The sequence below is a fragment of the Ananas comosus genome, linkage group 21, assembly GCF_001540865.1.
Source record: "Ananas comosus cultivar F153 linkage group 21, ASM154086v1, whole genome shotgun sequence".
In the NCBI taxonomy this organism is placed as follows: Eukaryota; Viridiplantae; Streptophyta; class Magnoliopsida; order Poales; family Bromeliaceae; genus Ananas; species Ananas comosus.
This window is the reverse complement of record NC_033641.1, coordinates 2,274,545-2,301,766: the sequence shown is the minus strand read 5'-3', so window position 1 is coordinate 2,301,766 and position 27,222 is coordinate 2,274,545. Positions and strand designations below refer to the sequence as shown.

Genomic DNA, 27,222 nt, shown 5'->3' with positions numbered 1-27,222 from the left:
CGGTGAACGCGATGCGATTTTCGTCGGCGGCCAATGAGGATCTCGCAATTAATGCCTTAAGGTGAGTTGTTGACTCTTCCAACACTGTAGTTATTGTTTGATGCCCTTTTCCACCCTGTTTTGCCCCTTTTTGTACTATCATGGTGCAGGCTCGGCCAGTTGCCCTCTCTCTCTGCCCGATCTGGCAGGATCTCTGTCAGCAGACGAATTTGTTGAAGATCTCCGATTATTAATAACTTAGATGATACTTGGATATGCTCTCTCATTCGATGTCGGTTGTGCCAGTTAGCTATGATGATATACCCTTGTCCGCCATTATTAACACCTATTAATATTTGTACTAAGCTACCTTTCTTTTTCCTGAGATCTTGTGCTAAACAAACTCTATAAATTCCTATCTATTTCAATGTATCCTCTAATATGAGTGAGGCTACTGTGCTTCTGGAAGCACGCAGTCTTCCGTGCTTCCAAGTCGTTTTCGATGTTGTGACTTTCGAATCGTCGATCGGCTCCGTTAAATTTGATCTGGAGTATTTGAAGTACTTAGAAAATAAATTTTATGATTTTTCGATATCATTTGCCTAATGATCAAAGGGACTCAAAATCAATAATTTTAATGGCCGTGGTGAGCCGTTTGCAAGTTTAACGGTGTAGAAATATCCAAATCACGTGAAATTTTGATAGAAAATTCTTTATACTATATAAAACAAGATCAATATCTTTGATCTAAAATTTTAATGTCATATTATCACGTTTTGTAAGATTTTTATTTTCAGCCGTTGATTTTGAGCCCCTTAGTTCACTAGGCAAATGATATCGAAAAATTGCAAAATTTATTTTCTAGATATTTCAAATACTCTAGATCAAATTTTAACGGAGCCGATCGACAATTTGAAAGTCGCAACATCAAAAAACACTGAAGCACGAAGGCTCCGGCTTCAGAAGCATAGTAGCCTCACTCCTCTAATTTCTTTTCCTTGGATCCCCAAAATTTGTTTATTATACAGATATATTATATATTATATATTATTTATATATATAGTATAATAATAATATAATATATATCATATATATATATCTAATTTTGGAAGCATAGGTTCCAATTGAACCATAAGATGCCACGTGTGCACTTACATGAAAATCTAATGTGCCACGTGGCGCACTTATCATAATTATTATTTTTTTAACTTATCATAATATATTTTTTTAGTTCACAAATATATATATATATATATATATATATAATATATATATATATATATCATTATATATATATATATTTTATATATATATATTTTATCACAATGAACCATAAGATCCAACGTGGCACATTTACATGAAAAGTTCTAATGTGCACGTGGCGCACTTATCAATAATAATATTTTTTAACTATCATAATATATTTTTTAGTTCACAAATATTTATATATATATATAATATAATATATATATATATATTAAATATATATATATATATATATATATATATAATAATATTATATATATATAATATATATATATATATTATCATTATATATATTTTAGGGAAAACTTCAAAAAACCACCCCCTGTGGTTTCGTGCATCTCCACTTTGCTACCTGTGGTTTAAAACGTATCAATTTACCCCCCTATGGTCATTTTTATCTTTTCGGAAGCTTTTTCGTTAATATTTCGTTAAATTATATACAAAAAACTTCAGATAACCATCTATATTTATCGAATAGTCACTTTAGTATCCTTTAATTTTAAGTTTGTCACTGATTTTAAAAAATAATAATAATAAAATTGATAACAAAAAGATAAAAACGAAACCACAGGGGGGCAAATTGATTCGTTTTAAACCACAGGGTAGCAAAGTGAGAATGCACGAAACCACAGGGGGGGTTTTTGAAGTTTTCCCTATATTTTATATATTATAATTATCATTAAGTAATTATAAGAGAGCATAACTACACGTACCAAAAAATAACTGCACAGCAGTTTTTTTTGCCTCAACCATACGACAGTTATTTTTTTTTCTAAACTGTACAACAGTTATTTTTTTTCCTTAACCGCACAACAGTTATTTTTTTCCTAAACCACACAACAGTTATTTTTTTTTCTTAACCGCACAACAGTTATTTTTTTCCCCTTTTTCTTTGATTGTGAACCATATTCATCTTTCACAGTTAATATCTAAAACGTTACAAATTTTATCATCCATATGTATGTATTACAAGTGCATGCCATTATTTTATTAATGTTATCATCCATATGTATGATAGATGGAGGCAGACTTATTTTCCACCTTTATGCACCATCTTTCTACAAAAGGTTAGTTTATTTTAAAATTTGAAAATAATTATGTGTAATGATTTGGTCGGTTTGTAATGTATATATTATCTTCTCTTTTTTTTCAGGATACATACCACTAGCTTTGGACTTCGTCATAATATTGAAATTTTCATAGCGCATAAATATTTGCCCCTATCCCAAGAAATACTCAATAATTACTTTTGGGAGGTATGTTTGATATTTATATTTAAATTTTTGATTGATTTGTTGAAAATAATTGATAAACATACATNGATTTTTTGATATCATTTACCTAGTGATCGAAAGAATTCAAAATTCATAATTTTTAATGGTTGATATCTGCCGTTTTCAAGTTTAACGGTATAGAAGTATTCAAATCAGATGAAATTTTGATACAAAATTTTTTTATACTATCTACAACAAAATCAATATTTTTGATCGAAATTTTAGTGCTATATCACCACTTTTTATAGGATTTTTATTTTCAGCCGTTAAAAATTATTGATTTTGAATCCTTTCGATTGTTAGGTAAATGATATCAAAAAATCGTAAAAATTATTTTCTAGAAACTTCAAATAGGCTAGATCAAGTTTAACGGAGCCGATCGTTGATTTGGAAACTCCATCATCGAAAACGGCTCAGGAGCACGGAGGCCTCCGTGCTCCTAAGAGTACAGCAGCCCTGCTCATATATATATATATAGAATTGAGCTCTTATGCTTTTAAAAGTACCGAGTTATTGGTACTTGTAGAGCCATTGGATTAAGAGATATGCGGTTAGGATGATGTGGGCCCCCTAGGGTTGAGTGGGTGGTTGGTTGAATAGTATAATCTAATGGTTGAAAATGATCCGAGGAGTAGATCTAACGGTATAAAACTTACAAGCACCAAGTGCTTTGTGCTTTTACAAGCACCATCGCTGGACTCTATATATATATATATATATATATTTATATATATAGAGTTTGACTGGGCTACTACCGGTAGTAAACTGCTCGGTTTACTACCGATTTATTTTTGATGATAGAGCTTCCAAATCGACGATCGACACAAGTAGACTCACCCTAGCGAGTGGCAACAAAGGCAGGCTGGTTCCTGCCAATTCCAAGGATGATCATCCTTGGAATTAGCAAGTAATAGACAGCCCTCTTTCTGTCTCTCCGAGTTTCTACTACTTTATTTAGGGGCCGTTTGGTTGCATATAGTTGCAACTGCATTGCAGTTGTAACTGTATGTAAATACAAATTTCGTGTTTGGTTTGATGTATTTAACTCCAACTGCTGCAGTAGGAACTGCAGGAGAAGGCCAACTGCAGCAGTTCGAACTACACCCAAATTGGCCGCAGTTCCAACTACAGCAGTTGGAGAGAGTAATTTTAAATAAAAGGTATGCTTACCTCCTCAATATTTTTTAAACTTTTTTTTTTTTTTTTTTTACATTGGAGGTAATATCACCATCATATATATAAAATAATAAAATTTAAAAAATTATTTCTCAACTGTATGCAACCAAACAATTTATTTATACTTGTAGCGCTTTCTACTACATCCAACCAAACAAGATTCATATAGTTATAACTGCTGTATTTCCAACTGCATGTCTAACTACACTGCATTTATAATTATATCTAACCAAACGGCCCTTTAGTAGCACTTCAACTATTCCAAATTACGGGCATTGAGATTGAATCTTCATGTTTGATTGATGGGTAGATCTGAGAGTTATATATTTTTTATACTTTAGCTCCAATATCTTATATATTTTATAGGGAGTATTTCAAAAACCTCCCCTGTGGTTTCGCACGTTTTCACTTTAGTGCCCTATGGTTTAAAGTGTATCAATTTAGTGCCTTGTGGTTTCATTTTTCTCTTTTTATTATCAATTTCATTGTCTTTTTTTCTAAAATCAGTGAAAAAATTAAAATTAAAGGATGCTAAAGTGAATATTCAATAAACCTAGGTAGATATCTGAAGTTTTTTGTACATAATTTAACGAAATATTAACGAAAAAGCTGGCGAAAAGATAAAAATGAAACCAAAGGGCACCAAATTAATACACTTTAAACCACAGGGTACTAAAGTGAGAAAGTACGAAATCACAGGTTTTTTTTAAAGTTTTCCCTATTTTATAATTATTAAGTATCTTTGATATTAATTACTAATAGCTCAATTTGCGTTTCATTTGTTTAGAACACAGAAATAATTGATTTAGTACAAAAGACTGTTTTTTATCACTGTAATACATGCACAATCCTGTTACAGCTGCTGACTATTGTTTTTTCTTAGCACCAACTCTTGTGGGTTTTTTTCAACTGTTACAACTCTAAATCTCGTTCTACTTATGCCTATCCCTGTTGTTGTTGCTTCAGCTATTTCTGCCTTCATTTGTCTGTCATTCAATTTTTTTTAAAATTCTTCTTAAGCTTTTACTACCTCTCTTAGCTTTTTTTAATCATTTGTTACTATAGAATTGACCAACTGCAACGCAGGTATCTTTACTAGTTTTATTAGATTTCTTAGGCTTAGTTTGGTATTGAGACATATCTAACGCTACTAGAAAAAATGGAGGTGAGTAAAAAGCATATAGGGATATACTTCTGCGTTTTCCGGTGAGACCGTAGAAAATATATCGTAACCGACTCATCGCGATATGCGGAACGCAATATTACGTACGAAAACAAACAGGATATTTTTTTCAACGTACTTTCTCACCGCACGTAACGCAATCCCCCGCTATCCCAAACGAAGCCTTAGTCAAAGTTTAAGGTCTCAGTCATTTCAAAATGCATTTTATTTATGTTAACAATGATATATCATATTCCTATTATAATTTTGTTAAAAAAATTTAATGCACTTTTTTATAATTTCCTTTTTTCTTACATAAAAATTTTTAAAATAAATTTGATTTTTTGTTTTTGCAAAGCTCTAATAATTTTAGAATATAATTAAATTTCTTATAAATTTTAAATAGTTTATAAAATTATATTTGAGATAAAATTAGTATTATGTTATTATTCTATTATTTTTCAATTTATATAAACCAAACAGTGGAATGAAAATAATCCAACCCACTTTCCAATCCAGAAATGAACCAACAGTCTCGAGGGGGCGAGCGAATTCAATTACCATTCCAATTCATTTCCTATTCCATTATTCATTTTAATTCCACTCCTAAACCAAACAAGTCCATCAATATGCTACGAATTAATGAGCTCTCTATTTATCACATACTTAATTCGATAGTTTAATATTAATAGGGAAACCTCTCAAAAGTACGCACACACAAGTTCTCACCGTCCTTCGTCTAAAATCATCTTATTTGTTAATCCAAAATTTTGAACCCAATACACTTTTAATCAGAAANAAAAAAAAAAAAAAAAAAAAAAAAAAAAAAAGGCCCAGCCATTTTAGTTCATGGCAACTTCAATCCCTCAAGTAAACCCTCGTCTCTTGTTGGTTTAAGCGCAAAAAAGTGGTAACCCTCTTCTCTTATTAGTTTTACCGCCAAAAAGTGGTATTTCGTACACTGATTACGACCGAATGCAGATCAAACAGGTAAAGGCTCTTCTTTTAGTATCCCACCCATCTCCATCCTCCAAGAGAAATCCACCAGGGAAGACAGCTCCCTGCAACAATTAACACTTAAGGCAAGCACAAAGAAAAAAAATAGAACAAGAATAGCAAAAGAGAACTAGAAGCAGACATACTCTACTCAGTTTGCCTAAGTAAGCATAATCTAGAAAGATAAAATCTTCTCAGAATCGGCGACTTAGTGGCATTTGATAAGGTTTCTGCAATGTCTTCTCAATTTCGAAAGAAGCGATAATATGACATTTGCTGAAAAAAATAGACCAGGATTTTTACTGTGACACTATGAATCTATGATGGAATGAAAAGTTGGACACCCAGCTTGGTTGAGGGATATTGCAAGAATATCCCTATTTTGTTCGGCAACTTAACTTTCTTGGAAAGTAAGTTATCTCAATCAAAGTAGGTAATTCCAGAACAACCGGTTAACAGATGTTCTCATCATCCTCAAAACAACTTTGTCGTCACCTTTACCTGTTGATTTGTTTGGAGAAAAGATTGCGAAAATTGATGAATTTTAGACTAATGCTTCTTTATACCGAACATTATATGTTATTTTACCTATATTATGAGAGTATATTACAATACTAGAGTTGAGCTGGAATGCTATCGGTAGCAAACGGGCTCCGTTGCCACCCATTTGTTTTCGATGATGGAGCTTTCAAATCGACGATCGGCACTGTTGAACATGATCTATATCACTTGAAGTATTTAGAAATTAAATTTCAAATCTTTTCGACATCATTTACCTAATGATTAAAGAGTTTCAAAATTAGTAATTTTAATGGTTGATATGAGGGGTTTTCTCGTTTAACGGTGTAAAGCTATCCAAATCAATTGTATTTTGGTTAGAAAATTCTTTAAACTATTTAGAACAAGATCTATACTCTTGATCATGATTACAAAATTTCTATTATCACTTTTTAGAGGATATTCATTTTCAGCCATTCATTTTTACGCACACTTGATGGACAAGAAAATAATATCGAAAAAGTATAAAATTTGATTTCTAGATACTTCAAGTGGTATAGATCATTTTCAACGATGCCGATCGTCAATTTGGAGGCTCCATCATCGAAAACAAATGGGTGGCAACGGAGCCCGTTTGCTACCGATAGTATTCCAGCGCAACTCTACAATACTATATACAATATATTCATAATATATTGTATTACGCTATTATAGGATGATTTTACGAGTAGGTCTTGTGTGCTATTAGAAGGCCTCCGTGCTCCTAAGCTATTTTCGATGACGGGAATTTCGAATCAACGATCACTCTGACAGACTTGATCTAGGGCATTTGAAATATTTAGAAAATAATTTTTGCGGATTTTTGACATCATTTATCTAGTTGAGAGGATTCAAAATCAACAATTTTTAATGATTGATGTACGCCGTTTGTAAGTTTCACGGTGTAGAAGTATTCAAATCAGATGAAATTTTGACAAAAAATTCTTTATACTATTTACAACAAGATTAATATCTCTGATCGAAAATTTTAGTGCTACATCATAACTCTGTGAGATTTTTATTTTCAGTCGTTGATTTTGAATCATTTCGATCACTTGATAAATGATATCGAAAAACCGCAAAATTTATTTTCTAGATAGTTCAAATATGCTAGATTAAGTCAAACAGAGCCGATCGTCGATTCGGAAGTCCCATCATCAAAAACGGCTTAGGAGGAGGAAGGCCTCTGTGCTCCTAATAGGACACAAGTACTACTCTGATTTTACTCTGACGTCACTATAAACTACTTATCATGATTTGTATATTAACACTATGATTATCAGAAGTTGGCAAGTAATGAACAAAAAACAATTCTATAATATAATATCGCAACTAACATCGCTTAATAATAATATTATATAATCATATCAAATAATAGATATTTTGTATTATCAAGCATGGTTACTGGGATACATAAGAAAATATAACAAATTATGACTTCTATTTAAATGCACTACATGTTGCCTTGCTCTAAAAGTTACAGTGCAACATAAAGCTATCTGATATTACTCTTCTTAAAACAATGGTTATACCCGAATCATTGTTATCTGTATATGTAATGTGTGCAGATGCTTCGGTCAATTTGATGCTAAATTTTTATTTCATCTGGTAAAAAGAACTCCAAAGAAGAATTATTGATAAGCTTCTGAGAGAAAATTGTGAATTAAAGAATTCTTTTTTTAGACCTAATAAATTACTGGGGGTTGTGGTTGGAGCAGAAGGAAGAGAAACTTACTTTAGGTCATGGCTCACAACCAATATAGTGAGATCCTTCTTTAGGTGCTTTAGCAACTTCACAACATCTGCCCGAGCTTTCCAATCTAATCTCAAATGTGGAAAAAGGACATACAAAAAATCAAAAATAAAATTGATGAAAGTTTGTTGATTTCTCGAGATTAACTAAATAAAAAAACAACTAAAATAAATCGTTGACAATTATATTCTAATATGAACATTCTAAAGTTAGTCAGGTAATCACATGCACACGCATGCACGTGCACGCACACACACATACGTGAAACATCTGTTTGCATATTATACCCCTCAATATGTTTTTGCATTACTGAAAGACCAATTAGCTTTGTTAAGACATCCAATTCATAGCAGAAGTTGGTATTGTCGAAAAAGAGTTTATGCTTCAACCATACAAATACTTACTAAACAATCACACATTTTGAGATGTCAAACTTCAAAAGTAGGTTTTAATTTCGGTACCTACACCCTGAGGTTTCATAGTAACTTTATGGTTTCCAACAAAAATAAAATAAAATTTTTCATTAACTAGCAAAATATTCTGCTAGGTTACATAATATCGATCAAAAAAGTTAGAAGCACCGCTAAGTTTTGATGGAGTGGTAGTGAAATAAAAAATGATTAAAAAGTACATATTCAACTCAAAATAGTGTAAAGTTCAAGTACCCATTGCAGAATGCACGGTAACTCAGCTTGTGTTTCTGTGATTTTACCAAGTTTTATTTTAAGAGGGGCATTTCTGTCAGTTGAATAATATATGAACAAGCTTTTTAAGGGCACAATGAAAATTCAAGCTTGCAAAGATAAATACATATAGATATCTGGCAGGGGTATATGCGAACAACAATTCAGAAAGTAATGCATAGGTGTAGTATGTCCTACCAAGACCTGCAAGTGGCTCGTCTAATAGCAATAGATCAGGTGTTTGAACCTGGATATATGCACCCAAAAGAAAAACAGATTAATTCGAGTCGTGGAAAAAAAAGTATCAGCTAATCACTCATAGAGGTTGAACTACCAACTACAAAAGGATAACTTACCAATTGAATAGCCAGGGCAAGGCGCCGCTTGAAACCACCACTTAGAGTATGTGGATCTTCATCCAAGGATATTGTGTTCAGACCAACCTGAGGTTCGAATAAAGTTTTCATGAAATAATTGTTAATTTGGAAGCTCTCAGAACTTGAAATAAGTTACTTACATAACTTGTTACCGAAAGGATTAATTACAAATTTAGCCCCTGAATTACTTGTCAGGATTGCAAAGAGATTCTGCTCCTTTCAGATTGGAATTCAATTCATATTTGCATTGAGGTCAAATCAAAGAGTAAATCATTAAGCATGGTGTTGGCAGAGTTTCAAACTTAGGATACTAAATTGAATACTAATGATATTTGCTTGAAAAATTGAGCAATGATGAAATAAGTTGGAAAAGAGAACATGGCAGGTACAAGCAACAATTGTTATACCGAGTTAATGGCATACTGAAGTTTCAAAGCAAGCTGTTGCCGTAAGAGAAGGTCAGCCTTCTGTCTTGGCCATCCAAACGTAACTTCCTCAAGCACTGTATCAGCCAAAAAGAACCTACCACACGACACTTCGGAATCACAATGCAGGCTAAGAGGACTAAAAGATTACCTAACAATGAAAAATTTAATATGATAGATTTATCTTGTCAACTAGATTTACATTATGAAATTAACTGCAGCATTTCATACCTCTCAGGAAACTGAAAAACAATGCCAACCCTCTCTGGTGACAACAACTGAGGATGTTGATTTGGATTTCCATCATTGCTATAGCTCTGAACATAAATTGACCCTGAGGTAGGTTCGGACAATCCCGACAAAAGCTGAATAAAAAAGATAGGAAAGGAAAAGAACTTTTAGTCCACAAGCTAATATAAGAAGGCAAAGCAATTTTCTATGAACTAAAAGTGTTGAAGGGCGGACCTGTAAAAGAGTGGTTTTCCCACTTCCACTGCGTCCAAATATCAAGCCAAAGCTGCAGCGACCATGGATTCAGCAGTAGTAATACAAAATTTAACGCATCTCATGGTGCTTATTGCGAAACTGATGTTGGACTTCTCGTGTTTACCTTTTCTCTGGCAGGGAAAGGCTAACTTCATTCAATAGGTTGTGTTGGGTACCAGGAGGTCGGTAACTGACTTTTCTCACCTTAAATAAATCAACTGTATTGGTAAAAAAGCTCCAAACACTTAGAAACGTATAAAAACAACGTTTAAAAATGTACGTGGAAGCAACATAAATAGCATGAGAATGCAAATATTCTTAATGACAGAAGCTAATTTGTTCATTCTTTTAGCAAGCACGCCTTTCACTAGTCAATGAGCCATTTGAGCTCATTCGAACAATAATTGAATACAAATTCAGTGCACAACTCTCGCCCCGTTCGACAGGTTCATACCTCTTCTAAAAACTACAACCTCTGAGGGACTTTTTTTGAAAATAACCCTGTAGAATTTTGTAATTGGCAAAATGACCCCGTGAAAAATTTATTTGTAAAACTAACCCTCCTTTCGTCACGTCGGCGCCAGCTTGGATATTTTTCGTAAAGACGGTGAATCGTTTACTGCCTTTGTATATTTCTCGTGAAGGCGGTGAATGGTTCACCGTCTTATGAAGGCGGTGAATCATTCACCGTCTTTAGAGCAAATACACCCTCGCTCCCCTTACAAGGCGGCCTTACCTGTGCCCTCGAGAAGACGGTAAACGGTTCACCGTCTTAGTTCCGTCTTAACTAAGACGGTGAATCATTCACCGTCTTTATAGTTAACCCCCACCCACCCGAAATTTGGCCAAGTCCTGGAGGCGGGGCTAAAACACAGATAAGACGGTGAATAGTTCACCGTCTTATTTGTGCTGCACTAAAGACGGTGAACTATTCACCGTCTTCATTGCAGACACCCGCCAGCGGGTATCCTTAGATAAGACGGTGAATCGTTCACCGTCTTCACTATGTTCATGAAGACGGTGAACGATTCACCGTCTTACCTAGGTATACCCAGCCCCGACCCCGACACCTCTCCCTCTCTCTTCGCTCTCTTTCTCTCTCTTATCTCTCTGTCTCTCTCTCCCTCTCTGCCCATCCCTCTCCAACCAAGAGCCGTACCCCCCCGTCGCCGCCCCCAGTCGCCACCGCCCCAGCCGATGTCGCCGCCGCCGGTCGCCGTCGACCCACCGAGCCTTCCCCCGTGCCACAGCAATCCACATTGCAAGTCTAAATCTCTCTTAGCAAGTTTCTAGGTTTAAACCTAGTTTAAACTAGTATAAACCCTAAACCCATTGCAAGTCTAAACCTCTCTTAGCAAGTTTCTAGGTTTAAACCTAGTTTAAACTGGTTTAAACTAAACCCTAAACCCTTAAACCTAGTTTAAACTAGGTTTAAACTAGGTTTAAACCTAGAAACTAGGTTCAAACCTAGTTTAAACTAGGTTCAAAGGTTTAAACTAGGTTTAAACCTAGTTTTAAACTAAACCCTAAACCCTTAAGGTTTAAACTAGTTTAAACTAGGTTTAAACCTAGAAATTACCTAATTTCTAGGTTTAAACCTACCTAATTTCTAGGTTTAAACCTAGTTTAAACTAGGTTCAAAGGTTTAAACTAGGTTTAAACCTAGTTTAAACTAGTTTTAAACTAGGTCTAAAGGTTAAACTACGTTTGAACGTAATATAAACATGTACACCCATTTTAAACTAGGTAACGTAGTTTTAACCTAGTTTTTCACTTTTTTACACAATTAAATATGATACATATTACATTTCTGTATATATATTTGGAATTAACATACTTTTCAAATATTAGGTGGACGAACGCCGACGGTTTACGTTTTGGGGCAAATGTTAGGACGACCGATATTGAGTTCTATGGAGATGAGCTAGATCAGCAGCGAGAGTCCCAGGTACGTATTAATGCAACCATTTTTTCAATATTCAACCGTATTAATGCATTCTGCTGACTATTATTAGCTTTTTCACAGATTACATGGCGGCCGTACACAGATGCTGTTATAGATGTGCTGCCGGCATTCTGTGTACAGGACAGTGCGGTATGGCGATCGCGGACGACGCTAATTTGTTTTCATATCGTTGAGCTTCACGTGCCCGATCGAGTCCTTCGGCAGTTTGGTCTCCTGCAGCATATACCAATTCACGTGGAGACAATCCGTCGCTTCACATCTCAGGGGCGACCAGATGAGGATTGGGCCCACTTTCATTTTGCACACATCGAGAGATGGGGACAGCGATTACAGGCTACTATTGACCAGCATCCAATTGTCGGTGATGACCCGGTTCAGGCGACATCTATTTATATGGAGTGGTATTGGCAGATCACGAGAAGATGGATTTCTCGTTCAGTACAGCGTCCACCATTGACTTACCTGCCTCGCGGCCAGACTGAGAAAGCTTTGGTACGATCACTCATATGTTAATTTATTTTTTAATCTTATAGTTAATATAGATTGCAAATAGTGAGTTTTTATCTATAATGCAGGTGGACGTATTACGACAGACTCAAATGGGCATCAGAGGGCTAGTTCATGATCGACCTTCTTACGATGCGATGATGGAGACATTGGCGAGCATGGATGTCGATATTGAGTCAGTACTGGAGTACATTCCTTCCATACCTGTCGCTGCTAATGTTGGAGGTCGAGATTTTGGTCAACCCTCGACATCGGGTCATCACAGGAGACACTCACCGACATCGACTGGATCATACTCGAGGTCGAGCCTACGAGTGTCACGATCTCCATCTCCTAGTGATGTTGCAGATATACTCGCCGCCCCTTCAAGATTTCCTTCCTTGCCATTGGACTTGGACTCGCTTCCGCCGCCAGTCTCTCGAGAGCACTTTAGATTAGTCTACTCTCGACGTCATGCCGCGTCATCATCACAGGCCTGCCTAGCATCTACACCGGCCACTATCGAGGGTGATCGACTTGAGCCAGAGGAGACTCAGGCGATTCCAAAGCATCCCGAGGGCATTATCATTGCGGATCTCGATCAGATGGCCGGTATTGAGGCTCTTGATGACGTACCTATTGCTGAGCTCGATGTACAGGGTGGCCGTAGACGTGGCCGAGGACGTCGAGGGAGAGGAAGATCGAGAGGCTGATTGTATATCTTTGATTTAGATAACTTCGACTTTGTATAATATTATATAATACTTAATTTAGTGCATATTTGTATATTTCTCGGGGTTTTTTTTTGATATTTTTATTCTGTTGATTGTTTCTTGTTATTCCACTCGTGATGTTGTGTTTCTTGTTGGAATATTTGTTTTCGTGAAAAAACTTGCGTTAAACTTGTTGAATTTTTTTTTTAAATCAAGCTTAAATCAGCAGCTGATGTTGTTTGCACTAAAGGCGGTGAATGGTTCACCGCTTTTAGTGCAAATCCAAGAACCCGGGAAAAAAAATGGCTAAGTCCTGGACTGGGTGGTGTTTGCACTAAAGACGGCGAACCACTCACCGTCTTTAGTGTACAACAGATAAGACGGTGAACGATTCACCGTCTTATAGGTGTTTTAGCCCGGCCACCAGGACTTAACCAAATTAGGCTGGGTGGGAGTTTTACTCAAAAGAAGGTGAACAATTCACCGTCTTATCTATGCCACAAACCCGGGCTGTTGGGCGGGGGATTTGCTGAGAAGGCGGTGAATGGTTTACGCCTTGATAAGGCGGTAAATGATTCACCGCCTTTATTAAGGCGGTAAACGAGTGACCGTCTTCTCCAGGCAGAGGAAGCGGTGAATGGTTGAAGCCTCGATAAGACGGTAAACGATTCACCGGCTCAATAAGGCGGTAAACAAGTCACCGTCTTCTCGAGACACCTTAGGGTACGCAGGGAATTGCTGAGAAGGCGGTGAATGGTCCACGCCTAGAGAAGACGGTGAACCATTCACCGCATTCAAAATGGGTCCCCAAAGACGGTGAACGAATCACCGTCTTCGTGAGAAACGCTGATCTGGCGGCTGAGGTGGCAAGAGGAGGGTTAGTTTTACAAATAAAAGTTTCACAGGGTTATTTTGGCAATTACGAAATTTCACAGGGTTATTTTCGAAAAAAGTCCAATTAGCTTTCCATAAATTCAACCGAACCGTATAAGTAGATCCCACAAAGCGGGAATAGGGATGCCAATGGTATGGATATCCGAAATTTAATCCGAACTCGAATCCGAATAAAACGGATATATTCGATACTAAATGGATATGGATTCGGATATGGATATCAAAAATAAAAATCCGACGAATATGGATTTTTACTATACCTGACCCGAACCTGAACCCAACCCGAATTCGAATTTATTTTGTATTTTATATATATATATATATATATATATNCCGAGGGCATTATCATTGCGGATCTCGATCAGATGGCCGGTATTGAGGCTCTTGATGACGTACCTATTGCTGAGCTCGATGTACAGGGTGGCCGTAGACGTGGCCGAGGACGTCGAGGGAGAGGAAGATCGAGAGACTGATTGTATTTTTTTTATTTAGAGAACATACTTTGTATAATATTATATAATACTTGATTTAGTTCATATTTGTATATTTGTAAGTGTTTTGTTTGATATGTTTATCCGGTTGATTGTATTTTGTTATTCCACTCGTGTTGTGTTTCTTGTTTGAATATTTGTTATCGTGAAAAAACTTGCTTCAAACTTGTTGAAATTGACGCCAAAATTGAGCAGAAATTAGCACCTGGTGCTGTTTGCACTAAAGGCGGTGAATGGTTCACCGCCTTTAGTGCAAATCCAGAAACCCGCAAAAAAATGGCTAAGTCCTGGACTGGGGGCTTTTACACAGATAAAACGGTGAACCATTCACCGTCTTTAGTGCAGCACGGATAAGACGGTGAACCATTTACCGTCTTATCGAGGGCACAGGTAAGGTGGCCTTGTAAGGGTGGCCTTGTAAGGGGAGCGGGGGTGTACACAGGTAAGGTGGCCTTGTAAGAGTGGCCTTGTAAGGGGAGCAGGGGTGTATTTGCTTTAAAGACGGTGAATAGTTCACCGCCTTCATAAGACGGTGAACCATTCACCGCCTTCACGAGAAATATGCAACGGCGGTGAACGATTCACCGTCTTTACGAGAAATGTCCAAGCTGGCGCCGACGTGGCGAAAGGAGGGTTAGTTTTACAAATAAATTTTTCAGAGGGTCATTTTGCCAATTACAAAATTCTACAGGGTTATTTTCAAAAAAATCCCCCTCTGAGCTTCAATAAGTGATATGTTTAAATAAACATCCTGAATACTCTAGAAAATATAGCCCTTCATATTTCTTTGACAATGTAATGAGAACAACATTGGTATAAATATATAACATGAGCAAAAGAACATCGAATATAACAATAGAACATAATTCTTGTACGAACGGTGATCATTAATCATTCATTTCGTTTCCTATTCAAATGACAAGCTAAATCAAATCGTTTTCAATTCCAAATCCAATTGCGAACTACACATGCCCTTACTGTATTACAAACCCTAAACAAATCTCCACCCCATTCCGATTTACGCATCAGAACCACATCTTTCACAGAAAAAAGAAAAAGAGAGAGCAGGATTTAACTTAAATTAAAAAGGGACAAAAAAAACACCATAATTCATACTTCGAATTGGGAGTAATCGGATGAGATTCTCAGAGCTTGAGATTTCTGAAGTATCCTTGGAGGGGAAAAAAAGAAAATAGAGAAATTATTGAAGGATTAATAGTTAAAATAGTTGCTATTTCGATGGGAAAAGAGATGAGATTATTACCTGTTTGGTGAGTTTTTGGATAGTGGTGGTGAGAATAGTATGGAGGCTACTGCCATGGTTACTCTCTCTCTTTGCTTCACAAGAGTAAAATAAAATAACAACAACTCCGAGGGGTTTTATTAAAAATGTATAGTTTGAGCTAAAAGTGGTTGTTGGGCTAAAAGAAGCCCATTTTCAGTCCAAGTATGGTAAAAAAAAAACAAAATTGTTGGACTATAGAGACCATGCATACATTTAAAGCTTTATTTCCCAAATCCAATCCAACGGAGCTTCTTGTAAAACTGCTATTTGAGCAGAACTTCTGAACATTAATTTATATTCCAAAATTTTATATGTTGTAGGAAAAAAGGAAGGAAAAGAAGAGTGAAATTCTATTATAGGTTGGCCTGTTCATTTCATGGTTTGCAATATTATGGGAATCCTCCATAGTGTCTATTTGAAATATTCAAATCGTCACCATGCAACTCAAGTTGGAAAGCTACAAGAGACGTTGGCAAACTTGTGAAATTACTATAATAGAAATATTACAAGACCATAAGAGATTCCGCCATTTTCATACTTGATAGAAATCATGAGTAGCCCAGTAAAAAGAATATTCAAGTCCCTAAAATCCTCCCAACTAAAATGGCATGGTTAAGCTGATAACAAACTTGTTGTTCTGAATATAAAATAGACAATATTCCCACAAATGCTGAAAGCTGGTGAAACGAATTACCCTTTAAAGTTCTCCTAGAATTGAAAATAAAGTTTACTGTTAGATTCCTATTCCTAAAGGACACTAATTGAATCATTGAGATTCTAGTGAAACTTCGTCAGATTTGAATGTCTAGGGATGATGTGAATTGTCTGAATACACTTATTTAATTTAACAATCGATATCGTGGCTAGAAATGAAAGTTTTAAATTAGAACTTCTATGTAACTGCCTAAAAGTACACTTCAAAGCTTCCACGGACAAAGAAGCTTTGCATTTTCTATTGGCGCTCATTGCCTAACTTTCCGTCTTTTGAGTAGAGAAGCTGTTATAAGGAAATCCTCGCGCATATAATAAGTTGAAAAGCCACGTAAATGGCAGTTATTGTTTACAGTGAGAAATATATAGGTTAGGACCAAATTCTTACAATTTGAAAGTTGAGAAAACAAGCACAATGCACCCAAAGTTACCAGATAAAAATCAACCCAATTACTACAACTTTTATAATAATGACATTCCTATCTTTAATTTGCTTATGATATTGAAACAAAATGCCCAAACTCTAACATGCCACAATTACTTTTATTTTAACAATTAGCATCATCTAACATCTGTAGATAATAAAGCTTAAAATCCATATAACTAAAAGTTAAGCCCATTCATATCAAGTTTTATATTTGCATGCATTAAGTTAGATATTAAAAAGAAAATCCACATTACAATTTCGCTTGCTTTACTTGTTAGAGCAACCGCTTGTAGAACGTCAAGCTCGGAGCTCTCTGTGTATTTGTCTTCTTGTGATAAGTTTTCAGAAGCAAGCGTCTTGTTGGCTATAGTTTCATCTACATCATTTCTAACTCAACTAAGATAGTCATTTGTATCACTTAATAAACTTGCTAGGTCCCTAATATATTTTTCGTGGGATAGCAATCATCCAGCAATTTAGAACCTGAAGGAAGCATATCTTTTAGTACTTCCAAGGAGCATATTAAACGATTTATTGCTCCACCCGTAAAGGGACTTCAAATGATATAAAACTACAATAGCTGCCAATTCGTTATACTTCTCACAACCATTGTACAAAGGTTCTTCGGCATCTTTAAGTAACCTATAAAATTTACTTGCATCTTCATTTGGAGCATCTTTAGGTTGTTGTGAATCAGAACCTTCCCTAGGTGTCTTGAAAATCACTATAATCTCGAAAGTCATCTTGAAGTTGATTATTATGCATTTGAAAAGCTTCACGTAGCATGTCATATACAGTAACATTCACATTATGGACCGGAAAACTACGGCTCTCATTAGTAGGATTAGATGTGTCTCTAGATATGGCTTCCCCGTAAAACAATCAATTATCATAATTAGGACTAATTCCATTGCAAATTAGGTGATCGCGTACAATTTCCCGAGTCCAACTATAGGAATTTGTGCATTCATACAAGGATATGAAATCCTCCCATCCTCTGCGCATTTTAAAAGCAAAATCCACAAAATCATTCACTCTGTAATATTCAGACATCCACCTACTCTTTTTTATCCAACTTTTATCCAATACAGTACTAATGAAGTTGTAAAATCAGCCTATAAAATAAAGAAAGCTCATAATTATAAAAGATAATGTAGATCAAATAAATAATTGGTAAAAATAAATGGTGATCCGGTCAAATACATCTGTATAGAAGTTTGTTATCAGAGAAAACCTATTATAGATTTTTTTTTTTCCCCTTAACACTAGAAATGTCTTTTGTGATTGTTTTGGAAAACCATCAAATCGAATAGAAGGCACATATCCGAACAAGAATCTAAATATTGATTTAGTCATCTAGAGAAAACTTTCTGTCACATATTGGACTAAAAAGAATTCTGTCTTTCTCCGCCAACTTCGGAAAAGTAGGGAAAAAACAAAAAAACAAAACAAAACAAGCCAGACTTAACACTATACATTCACGCAATAAAAGACAATCATAGTTTTGAACATTCGGATAATCACTACCCCCAAAACCAAGTGAAGCAACAATTAAAGTAAAATTTAGAGCCTAATTTGAGAACACAGTTCATACAGAGTAATGCAAAAAATTCAACTCCAATAATCAACTGTTGATGTCTAGGTAGAAAGATGAAATCTAAAACCACCAGGATATTATCATAACTTCATCAGGCTAAAATGCAGGAAAGTCCCTACAAATATCATGATTTCCATTAAAACCACTATTTCTGATAGCACTTTTGAAAATCTCTTTGATAGCTTTCAGTTTAGCAGACTAAGAAGATCCAAGCAAAAGTTAAATTATTGGTAGTTAGTTGAAACCCTTTGGCTTAGATTATGACCAAAATTACAAAGAACTTAATTCATAAAAGATATAATCTACACACTCCCGGGCAATAAATTCTCCAATCGCAAAACTTACTTTGACATGCCATAGTTTTCACTTGATGTAAATAAAGAGACCTATTTGTCAAAAAAATAAACTGATTTTGGACTGAAATTTTAAATTTCATGTTGACTCAATCGTAGAAGAGTTGACAGAGAACAAATGTATTGAATATAAAGGTATTTTTAACTTTCTCAGCATGATTGGGACTATCATTGTTCAAATGCAGAATGCTCCTGCCTCTGAAGTTCAGCGTAAGAAGGTCGAAATTTTGGTAAAAACATATACGCCTAATATGAACTACAGTGCAATTAAAATTAGATACCTGAGCATCAAAAAAAAAATATTTTACTACCTTATCGTACACTATTTATCGAAACACTGACACACGACCTTTGAAAATTTTGATTCTACTATCTAACTTTACTGTATTTATAACATTTTTAATCAAATATTTCCTAATCAAACAAAATAATTCTGCAATTCCATTAAATTCCGAAAAGTAAGCTAGTAGAATCAAAATATTTAAAATTCATCAATTCAGATAAAAAATTCAAAAGTTTTACAGTTCAGATACCAAAATTCAAAATTGCATGTTTTTATTACAGTTCAAGTAAGATCTCTAGGTCTTTCACCTCAAATTCCAGTTCCAGATTAATCAAATCCCAAACATAGAGCTCGATATCATCCATGAGAGCAAAGGAATTAAGCAATTACGAATCAACAGGATGAGATGGAAGATTCACAGATTACCTCGTCGAATTCGTGTCCTCCGAGCTCCCGATCGAGTAGCTGAAAAAAGCGAATCCGATCGGCCCCCAATCACACAAAGAGAGCTCACCTCCGCAACCGGGCAATCGAAAACCCCAATCCAAGCAAGACACAACGGGTCTCTCTCGGTCGAGGCGAGTAGTACCAAATTCAAGCAACTAATACCAAATCGGAGCAGCTAGAAGCCTAATAAACGTAAGAAACAGAGAAAATTAAGCGAAAATTGCATCAAAAACACTGATATGAAGCCAAAACATCGAACTCTACAAGCGATTACTCGTGCCTCGCTTGTCCCGCAGGGTTGGTGTCGTAGGAGAGGGAGATCGGTGTCGGAGAGGGATTACTCGTAGCAGAGAGATCGGTGTCGGAGAGGGATTACTCGTAGGAGAGAGATCGGTGTCGGAGAGGTACAGAGAAGAGCGGGGTGGTAAACCCTAAACCCGTATTCCCAAACGACAAAAGAATTTCATATTCCCTTCTTAACGGGTCATACAACCCGTTTAGAGGGTGGAACAACAATTCCTTCCTTTTATACCTACTAGTAGAGGACCTGCGCTTCGCAGTGGATAAATAAATTACAGTTAGTTGACAAAAGTTTCTTAATAAATCAAAAGATGTGATTAAGTAGAGACTTTAAAGAAAATGTAAGCAGAACTAATATAAATCGGTACCAAATGTGGGGAATTCAGTATTCGCCCCGGTACCGAATTTTGAGAATCCGCAACCCGCTCCGATACTGACTGTTGTTGATCCATTACTGCTTGTTGGGAATCCGCAATGGAAGAATTGAATCGGATTTTTACCATAAACCCGTCTCCTCAGCAAAAACTGATACAATCATAAAAGAGAGAAAAAACAAAAACAGAAAATATGCGGGTAAAATAAGAGTCATTAAATAAAAGAAGATTACACCTGACTCCTCTTCTACAATAGAGTAGCTACAAACCGAGCTCTCTTTTTGAATCTCTTTTACCCTTCTCTCGGTTTCTATAAAGCCACAAAGAAGACAACTCTCTACATGCATCCATGCACTAGGTGCACTCAAAGCATATATTTTCTCTCTCCTAGTACTGTTGCACCCAAGAAGGCATTCTCTCGTACCTACTCCCTCGAAAAGCATCCCATCAAGAGCTATTTATAAAACTCCACCAAAACGTACCCCAATCCTAATATATTTAGGTGTCACGCCCCCGCCCCGATGCCGCTACCAATTTGGCACGGTTTGGGCACGGCGGACGGACGCCGAACGGACAGTACCTTTCCTGTCCGCCCAAGGCCAAACAACCTGATCAAGTATAATTAAGCACCCAGGAATTGCTTAAATAACATACATGATCAATCACGATGCACACTAGTGCACTATAACTAAGAGCAAGAACTACGAGTGAATGTACAAGTGTATAAAGAGAGAAATATCTAGCTATTACAACCATTCAACATTTACATAAGTTGATTACATTACATTTTCATCTGCCAAAATATAAATACATGTCTTCCAAAATATACAAGTAGCTCTCCGATATCTATCCAAAATACACATCATGTCTCGTACACGGCGGTACTCTAATGCATAAGGGAAAAGCTACTAACTAACTCACTTAGGGCGCTATGCCCTTGCCGCTATCCTCGCTCGGCTCGCCCCTGTGTGTACCTGTATCCCAAAACCACATGGGGCGAGAACTATATAAATATAGTTCCCAGTGGGTTCAGCCGCCGATGTCGCCGGCTTTCCCACTAGATCTAAGCTGGCACAGATAGAGAGATAGATAGATATATAGAAACAAACTGCAATTACTCTATCGTGCCATCAATGATAATAATGCATGCAACAACTACTATCATGCTAGTATTATGTCATGAGCATATAAAAGTGCATAGTAATGTAAACTACAACATACACTATGTCTACTCAAGGTAATAATGTAAGTTTACTATGCATTCCATGTTTATTACCTAATCTACTTAGTTAACCCGTAGGTTAAACCCTCGACTCACTCTCAATCTCATAGGTGAGGAGAAGCTACACTCGCACACCGAGACCGTCTACGGGACAACTATGTCTGCCCCTAGTGAAGTACTCCAGAGACTCGTGCCACGGTGGAGCGACCACCGACAGCGAAAATAGACTAGTGAGTATGATCCAATCCTTACAAGAGGATACTCTATCTACAAGGGTCAATGTGCCTCTGCTGCACAATATACAATGCATCCTAGATGCCGAGACCTCTACTATCCCAAGAATCATGTCATGTTTACTACACTAGACTCGATGCCACTCGTTCAGTCGTTGTAGTAATATCTTCGAACTAGTCGACATGCCACTCGTTCAAGTTTAGTGTTTCTACCACACTAGTCAATGCCACTCTACTAGGCTATGTCTAAGTTCATCACTTTTGCCACTATAGGATTCTATGTCTCAAGACCCAATCCTCATGCCTCCCTAGTCCAAGTGTTAAGCCCATACCGCTACACTACTAAGTAAGCATGCAAGGAGTGGAAATATGCTTCTACTAATCCTATAATGCACAATCAACATATGATGAATAAAATTAACTTAGACATAAGGAGAAATCCGGATGCTTCGGGGTGACACCCCCCACCTCTTGAGGGTATGGAGGCTCTAGAAGTGCCCTCCAACGAACGTTACGATGAAGTCTCGGTCTTCTTGGTCCAAAATGATGCTCAATAGGCCTTATTTTGCCGATAGCTCTCGACCCACTTGACGAATGCTAAATCCGACTTCGCCTCCGCGTTTTGGCACCTACCAATTAGGTTTACAAGGTCTCAAATGAGATCAATTCATACTTTATCAAAAACCCTATTTTGGAGCCCTAGGGTTCCCATCTTGCCATTTGCAATTTGAAACCCTGACTCTAGCTTTCATCCACCAATAATGGTGCTGGGGGTCCATTTGACCCCATTTTCAAAGCCCAAAACCTAAAAACCCTAAGTTTCATAAGCTAGGGTTAGAAGCCTACCTCTTGTGTAGCCTCCAAATGAGAAGAGAGGAAGAGGGAGAGGTCCAAAAGCCTCCCAAGCTTGATCTCCTTCTTCTTCTCCTTCCTTTTCTTCCTTCTTTTCCTTCTCTTTTCTTCTCCTTTTTGTTCTTTCCTTTGTTCTTCTCTTGCTAGAGAGAGAGGGAGAAAGAGTGTGAGAGAAAGGGAGAGTGGAATGAGGAGATGAGAGAGAGGAGGGGTCCCATTCACCTCATATTGTAACAATATCCACATAAGTCCCCCACCTTTTACTCCTGTGCACTGCCCCTCACTGGGCATTTTTCGCCTAGAGGGACCGGTCTTCCCGACTTGGGACCGGTCCCCGAGAGCTTCAGCTCGGGTCACGCATTCGGAAACCGGTCCTTCCCTGAGAGATCGGTCTCCGGAAGACCGGTCCTTGACCGAAAGACTGGTTCCCGAGAGCAGGATTTTCGGGACTTAGCCAAATTTTGGCTTTTCTCGCTCGGATCACGTTCGGAGACCGGTCTTTCCCTGCCAGGGACCGGTTGCCTCAAGGATCCCCGCAACCACCAGCCGATGGGACAGGTCCCTTCCTGCCAGGGACCGGTCCCCGAGAGCAGTTTTGCTCCAGTGCAGATTTTGCACTATTTGCTCTCGTGGACTCGTTTCCAATGCACTTTTGGTGATTTGACATTTTTGGCTTTTCCAAAGCTCACCAACACGACCCTTGATCGATTCTGGATGAAGTCTAACTCTCGTATTTCGAGAATTCACTTCCTTGCATCCTCCCCTCCTAAAAAGGAGTTTCGTCTTCGAAACGAATTCAACAACTCATACCTCAATGCATTTCCGTGAACAGATGAGGATAATGCACTTTCATCGATTCCTCGAGTTCCCACGTAGCCTCACGATCGCTGTGATTGGTCCAATGAATCTTCACGTAGGGAATCTCGCGGTTCCTCAATTTTCGCACTTCTCAAGTAATAATCATCGCCGGAAATTCTTCATAGCTCAAACCTCTTGTAGATCTGGCGGTTCGTAGTACATAACATGCTCGGGATTGGGAATATACTTACGAAGGTTGGAGACGTGGAACACATTATGCACGCCTGCGAGCTTCGGCGGTAATGCCAGTCTATATGCTACTGCTCCAATACGTTCCAACGCTTCGAACGGTCCGATATATCGGGGACTTAGCTTTCCCCGCACTCCGAAGTGTNTTGTGTAGCCTCCAAATGAGAAGAGAGGAAGAGGGAGAGGTCCAAAAGCCTCCCAAGCTTGATCTCCTTCTTCTTCTCCTTCCTTTTCTTCCTTCTTTTCCTTCTCTTTTCTTCTCCTTTTTGTTCTTTCCTTTGTTCTTCTCTTGCTAGAGAGAGAGGGAGAAAGAGTGTGAGAGAAAGGGAGAGTGGAATGAGGAGATGAGAGAGAGGAGGGGTCCCATTCACCTCATATTGTAACAATATCCACATAAGTCCCCCACCTTTTACTCCTGTGCACTGCCCCTCACTGGGCATTTTTCGCCTAGAGGGACCGGTCTTCCCGACTTGGGACCGGTCCCCGAGAGCTTCAGCTCGGGTCACGCATTCGGAAACCGGTCCTTCCCTGAGAGATCGGTCTCCGGAAGACCGGTCCTTGACCGAAAGACTGGTTCCCGAGAGCAGGATTTTCGGGACTTAGCCAAATTTTGGCTTTTCTCGCTCGGATCACGTTCGGAGACCGGTCTTTCCCTGCCAGGGACCGGTTGCCTCAAGGATCCCCGCAACCACCAGCCGATGGGACAGGTCCCTTCCTGCCAGGGACCGGTCCCCGAGAGCAGTTTTGCTCCAGTGCAGATTTTGCACTATTTGCTCTCGTGGACTCGTTTCCAATGCACTTTTGGTGATTTGACATTTTTGGCTTTTCCAAAGCTCACCAACACGACCCTTGATCGATTCTGGATGAAGTCTAACTCTCGTATTTCGAGAATTCACTTCCTTGCATCCTCCCCTCCTAAAAAGGAGTTTCGTCTTCGAAACGAATTCAACAACTCATACCTCAATGCATTTCCGTGAACAGATGAGGATAATGCACTTTCATCGATTCCTCGAGTTCCCACGTAGCCTCACGATCGCTGTGATTGGTCCAATGAATCTTCACGTAGGGAATCTCGCGGTTCCTCAATTTTCGCACTTCTCAAGTAATAATCATCGCCGGAAATTCTTCATAGCTCAAACCTCTTGTAGATCTGGCGGTTCGTAGTACATAACATGCTCGGGATTGGGAATATACTTACGAAGGTTGGAGACGTGGAACACATTATGCACGCCTGCGAGCTTCGGCGGTAATGCCAGTCTATATGCTACTGCTCCAATACGTTCCAACGCTTCGAACGGTCCGATATATCGGGGACTTAGCTTTCCCCGCACTCCGAAGTGTTTCACACCTCTCATCGGCGAAACCTTCAGGAAAACGCGGTCACCTACCGCGAATTCCAAATCTCTACGGCGTTTGTCAGAATAGCACTTTTGCCTCGACTGAGCTGTAAGTAACCTCTCGCGAGCGAGACGGACCTTCTTTTCCGCCTCTTGCAATATGTCTGAGCCCAGTGCCGCAGGTTCACCTACATCGCTCCAACATATAGGGGATCGGCACTTCCGTCCATATAGGACCTCGAACGGTGCCATCCCAATGCTAGCTTGATAACTGTTATTGTAGGCGAACTCGGCCATCCTGAAATGGTTTGCCCAACTACCCTTGTAGTCAATGACACACGCCCGCAACATATCCTCCAGAATTTGTATAGTCCTCTCTGACTGCCCATTTGTCTGAGGATGAAACGCGGTACTGAACTCGAGTCGTGTGCCAAGTGCTTCCTGCAGGTTCTTCCAAAAAAGCGAAGTAAAAAGAGGATTTCGATCTGACACGATCGACTTTGGAACCCCGTGCAACCTCACAACTTCATCTAGATATACCTACGCTAATCTGTCACCCGACCAGGTGGTGTGAATCGGTAGAAAGTGTGCCGACTTGGTCATACGATCCACAATCACCCAGATCGCATCGTGGCCACCCGTCGAACGGGGCAATCCGACCACGAAGTCCATGGCTATATTCTCCCATTTCCAAACAGGAATAGGTAAACTTTGGAGCTTTCCCGCTGGAAATCGACGCTCAGCCTTCACTTGCTGGCATACAAGGCACTGCGCTACATAGCGCCCAATGTCTGCTTTCATGCCCGGCCACCAGTACTGCATCTTCAGATCACGGTACATCTTAGTGCCACCCGGGTGAATACTATAAGGAGTCCGATGTGCCTCTTGCAATATTAACTTCCAGACCTCCTCGTTCTCTGGTACGCACCATCGGTTTCGAAACCGAAGCGCACCCTCAGCATCTACCCTGAAATCACCGCCGCGTCCACTCTTGATGTCCGGCCACACCTTTTGGAGATTGGGGTCTGCAAATTGCAAACTCTTAATCTGCTCCAACAAGGTCGGTTGGACAACGAGAGCCATAAGCATAGACGGGATTTTCGGAGCTACCACTTCGAGATCTAATCGCTCCATCTCTCTCCACAGTGGCTCCTGATGTGTGACCAACATAGCAAGATTCTCCACTGACTTTCTGCTAAGTGCGTCGGCCACCACGTTTGCTTTTTCGGGGTGGTATAGGATTGTAACATCAAAATCCTTTAGCAATTCCAACTACCGCTGCTGTCGCATATTGAGCTCCTTTTGCGTGAATAGGTATGTTAGACTCTTGTGGTCCGTGTATATCTCGCAACGCGCGCCATACAAGTAGTGCCTCCATAACTTGAGGACAAACACCACTGCGACCAACTCTAAATCGTGGACAGGGTAATTCTTCTCATAGCTCTTCAGCTGACGGGACGCATAAGCGATCACTTTCCCGCCTTGCATCAGCACACACTCTAAGCCCGAATGTGACGCGTCGCTATACACCACAAAGTCTTCGTCTTGCACCGGTAAGACGAGCACCGGAGTCGAAGTTAATCTATCCTTCAACTTTTGAAAACTCTGGTCGCATTCGTCACTCCAAATGAACTTGGTGCCTTTCCGAGTCAGACGGGTAAGTGGACCCACAATCTTCGAGAATCCCTCCACAAACCGTCTATAATAACCCGCTAAACCCATGAAGCTTCGAACTTCCGTGACGTTAGTCGGGCGAGGCCAATCCTTGATCGCCTCCACTTTCCTCGGGTCAACAGATACTCCTCCCTCGGAAATGACATGCCCAAGAAATGCAACCTCTCGGAGCCAAAAGTCGCATTTCTTAAACTTAGCATATAGCTTCTCCTCCTGAAGGACTTGAAGCACTATTCTCAAATGCTCGGCATGTTCCTCGTTGCTACGAGAATAGATCAAGATGTCGTCTATGAAGACCACGACAAATCGGTCCAAGTACGCATTGAAGACACGGTTCATTAGATCCATGAACGCTGCCGGGGCGTTAGTGAGCCCAAATGGCATGACCGTGAATTCGTAGTGTCCATACCGCGTAC

The 27,222-nt window shown here is 38.6% G+C and overlaps 1 protein-coding gene across 2 annotated transcripts; it reads right to left on the bottom strand.

The window, feature by feature from the left end:
- LOC109726386 (ABC transporter I family member 11, chloroplastic) lies at positions 5,652-20,239 on the bottom strand. Of its 2 annotated transcripts, none has more exons than XM_020255938.1 (12): positions 20,042-20,239; positions 19,747-19,950; positions 15,929-16,002; positions 15,781-15,835; positions 10,239-10,318; positions 10,094-10,145; positions 9,860-9,993; positions 9,611-9,725; positions 9,183-9,269; positions 9,025-9,073; positions 8,126-8,210; positions 5,652-5,918 (listed from the first exon to the last, which is right to left on the bottom strand). In XM_020255938.1, exons 3-12 carry the CDS (start codon positions 15,982-15,984, stop codon positions 5,840-5,842), a joined length of 792 nt encoding a protein of 263 aa, XP_020111527.1. In that variant the 5' UTR covers positions 15,985-16,002; positions 19,747-19,950; positions 20,042-20,239; the 3' UTR covers positions 5,652-5,839. The 2 variants fall into 2 exon arrangements, with proteins under 2 accessions (XP_020111527.1, XP_020111528.1); XM_020255939.1 differs by having other exon boundaries at positions 15,929-15,997.

Bases quoted from the DNA above. Each gene is read 5' to 3' on its own strand.
- LOC109726386 (XM_020255938.1), bottom strand. From the start codon at position 15,984: ATGGCAGTAGCCTCCATACTATTCTCACCACCACTATCCAAAAACTCA. The intron at 15,836-15,928 runs GTAATAATCTCA...TTCCCCTCCAAG, and splicing joins TCCAAAAACTCACCAAACAG to GATACTTCAGAAATCTCAAG. The intron at 9,074-9,182 runs GTAAGTTATCCT...GCATATATCCAG, and splicing joins TTGCCCTGGCTATTCAATTG to GTTCAAACACCTGATCTATT.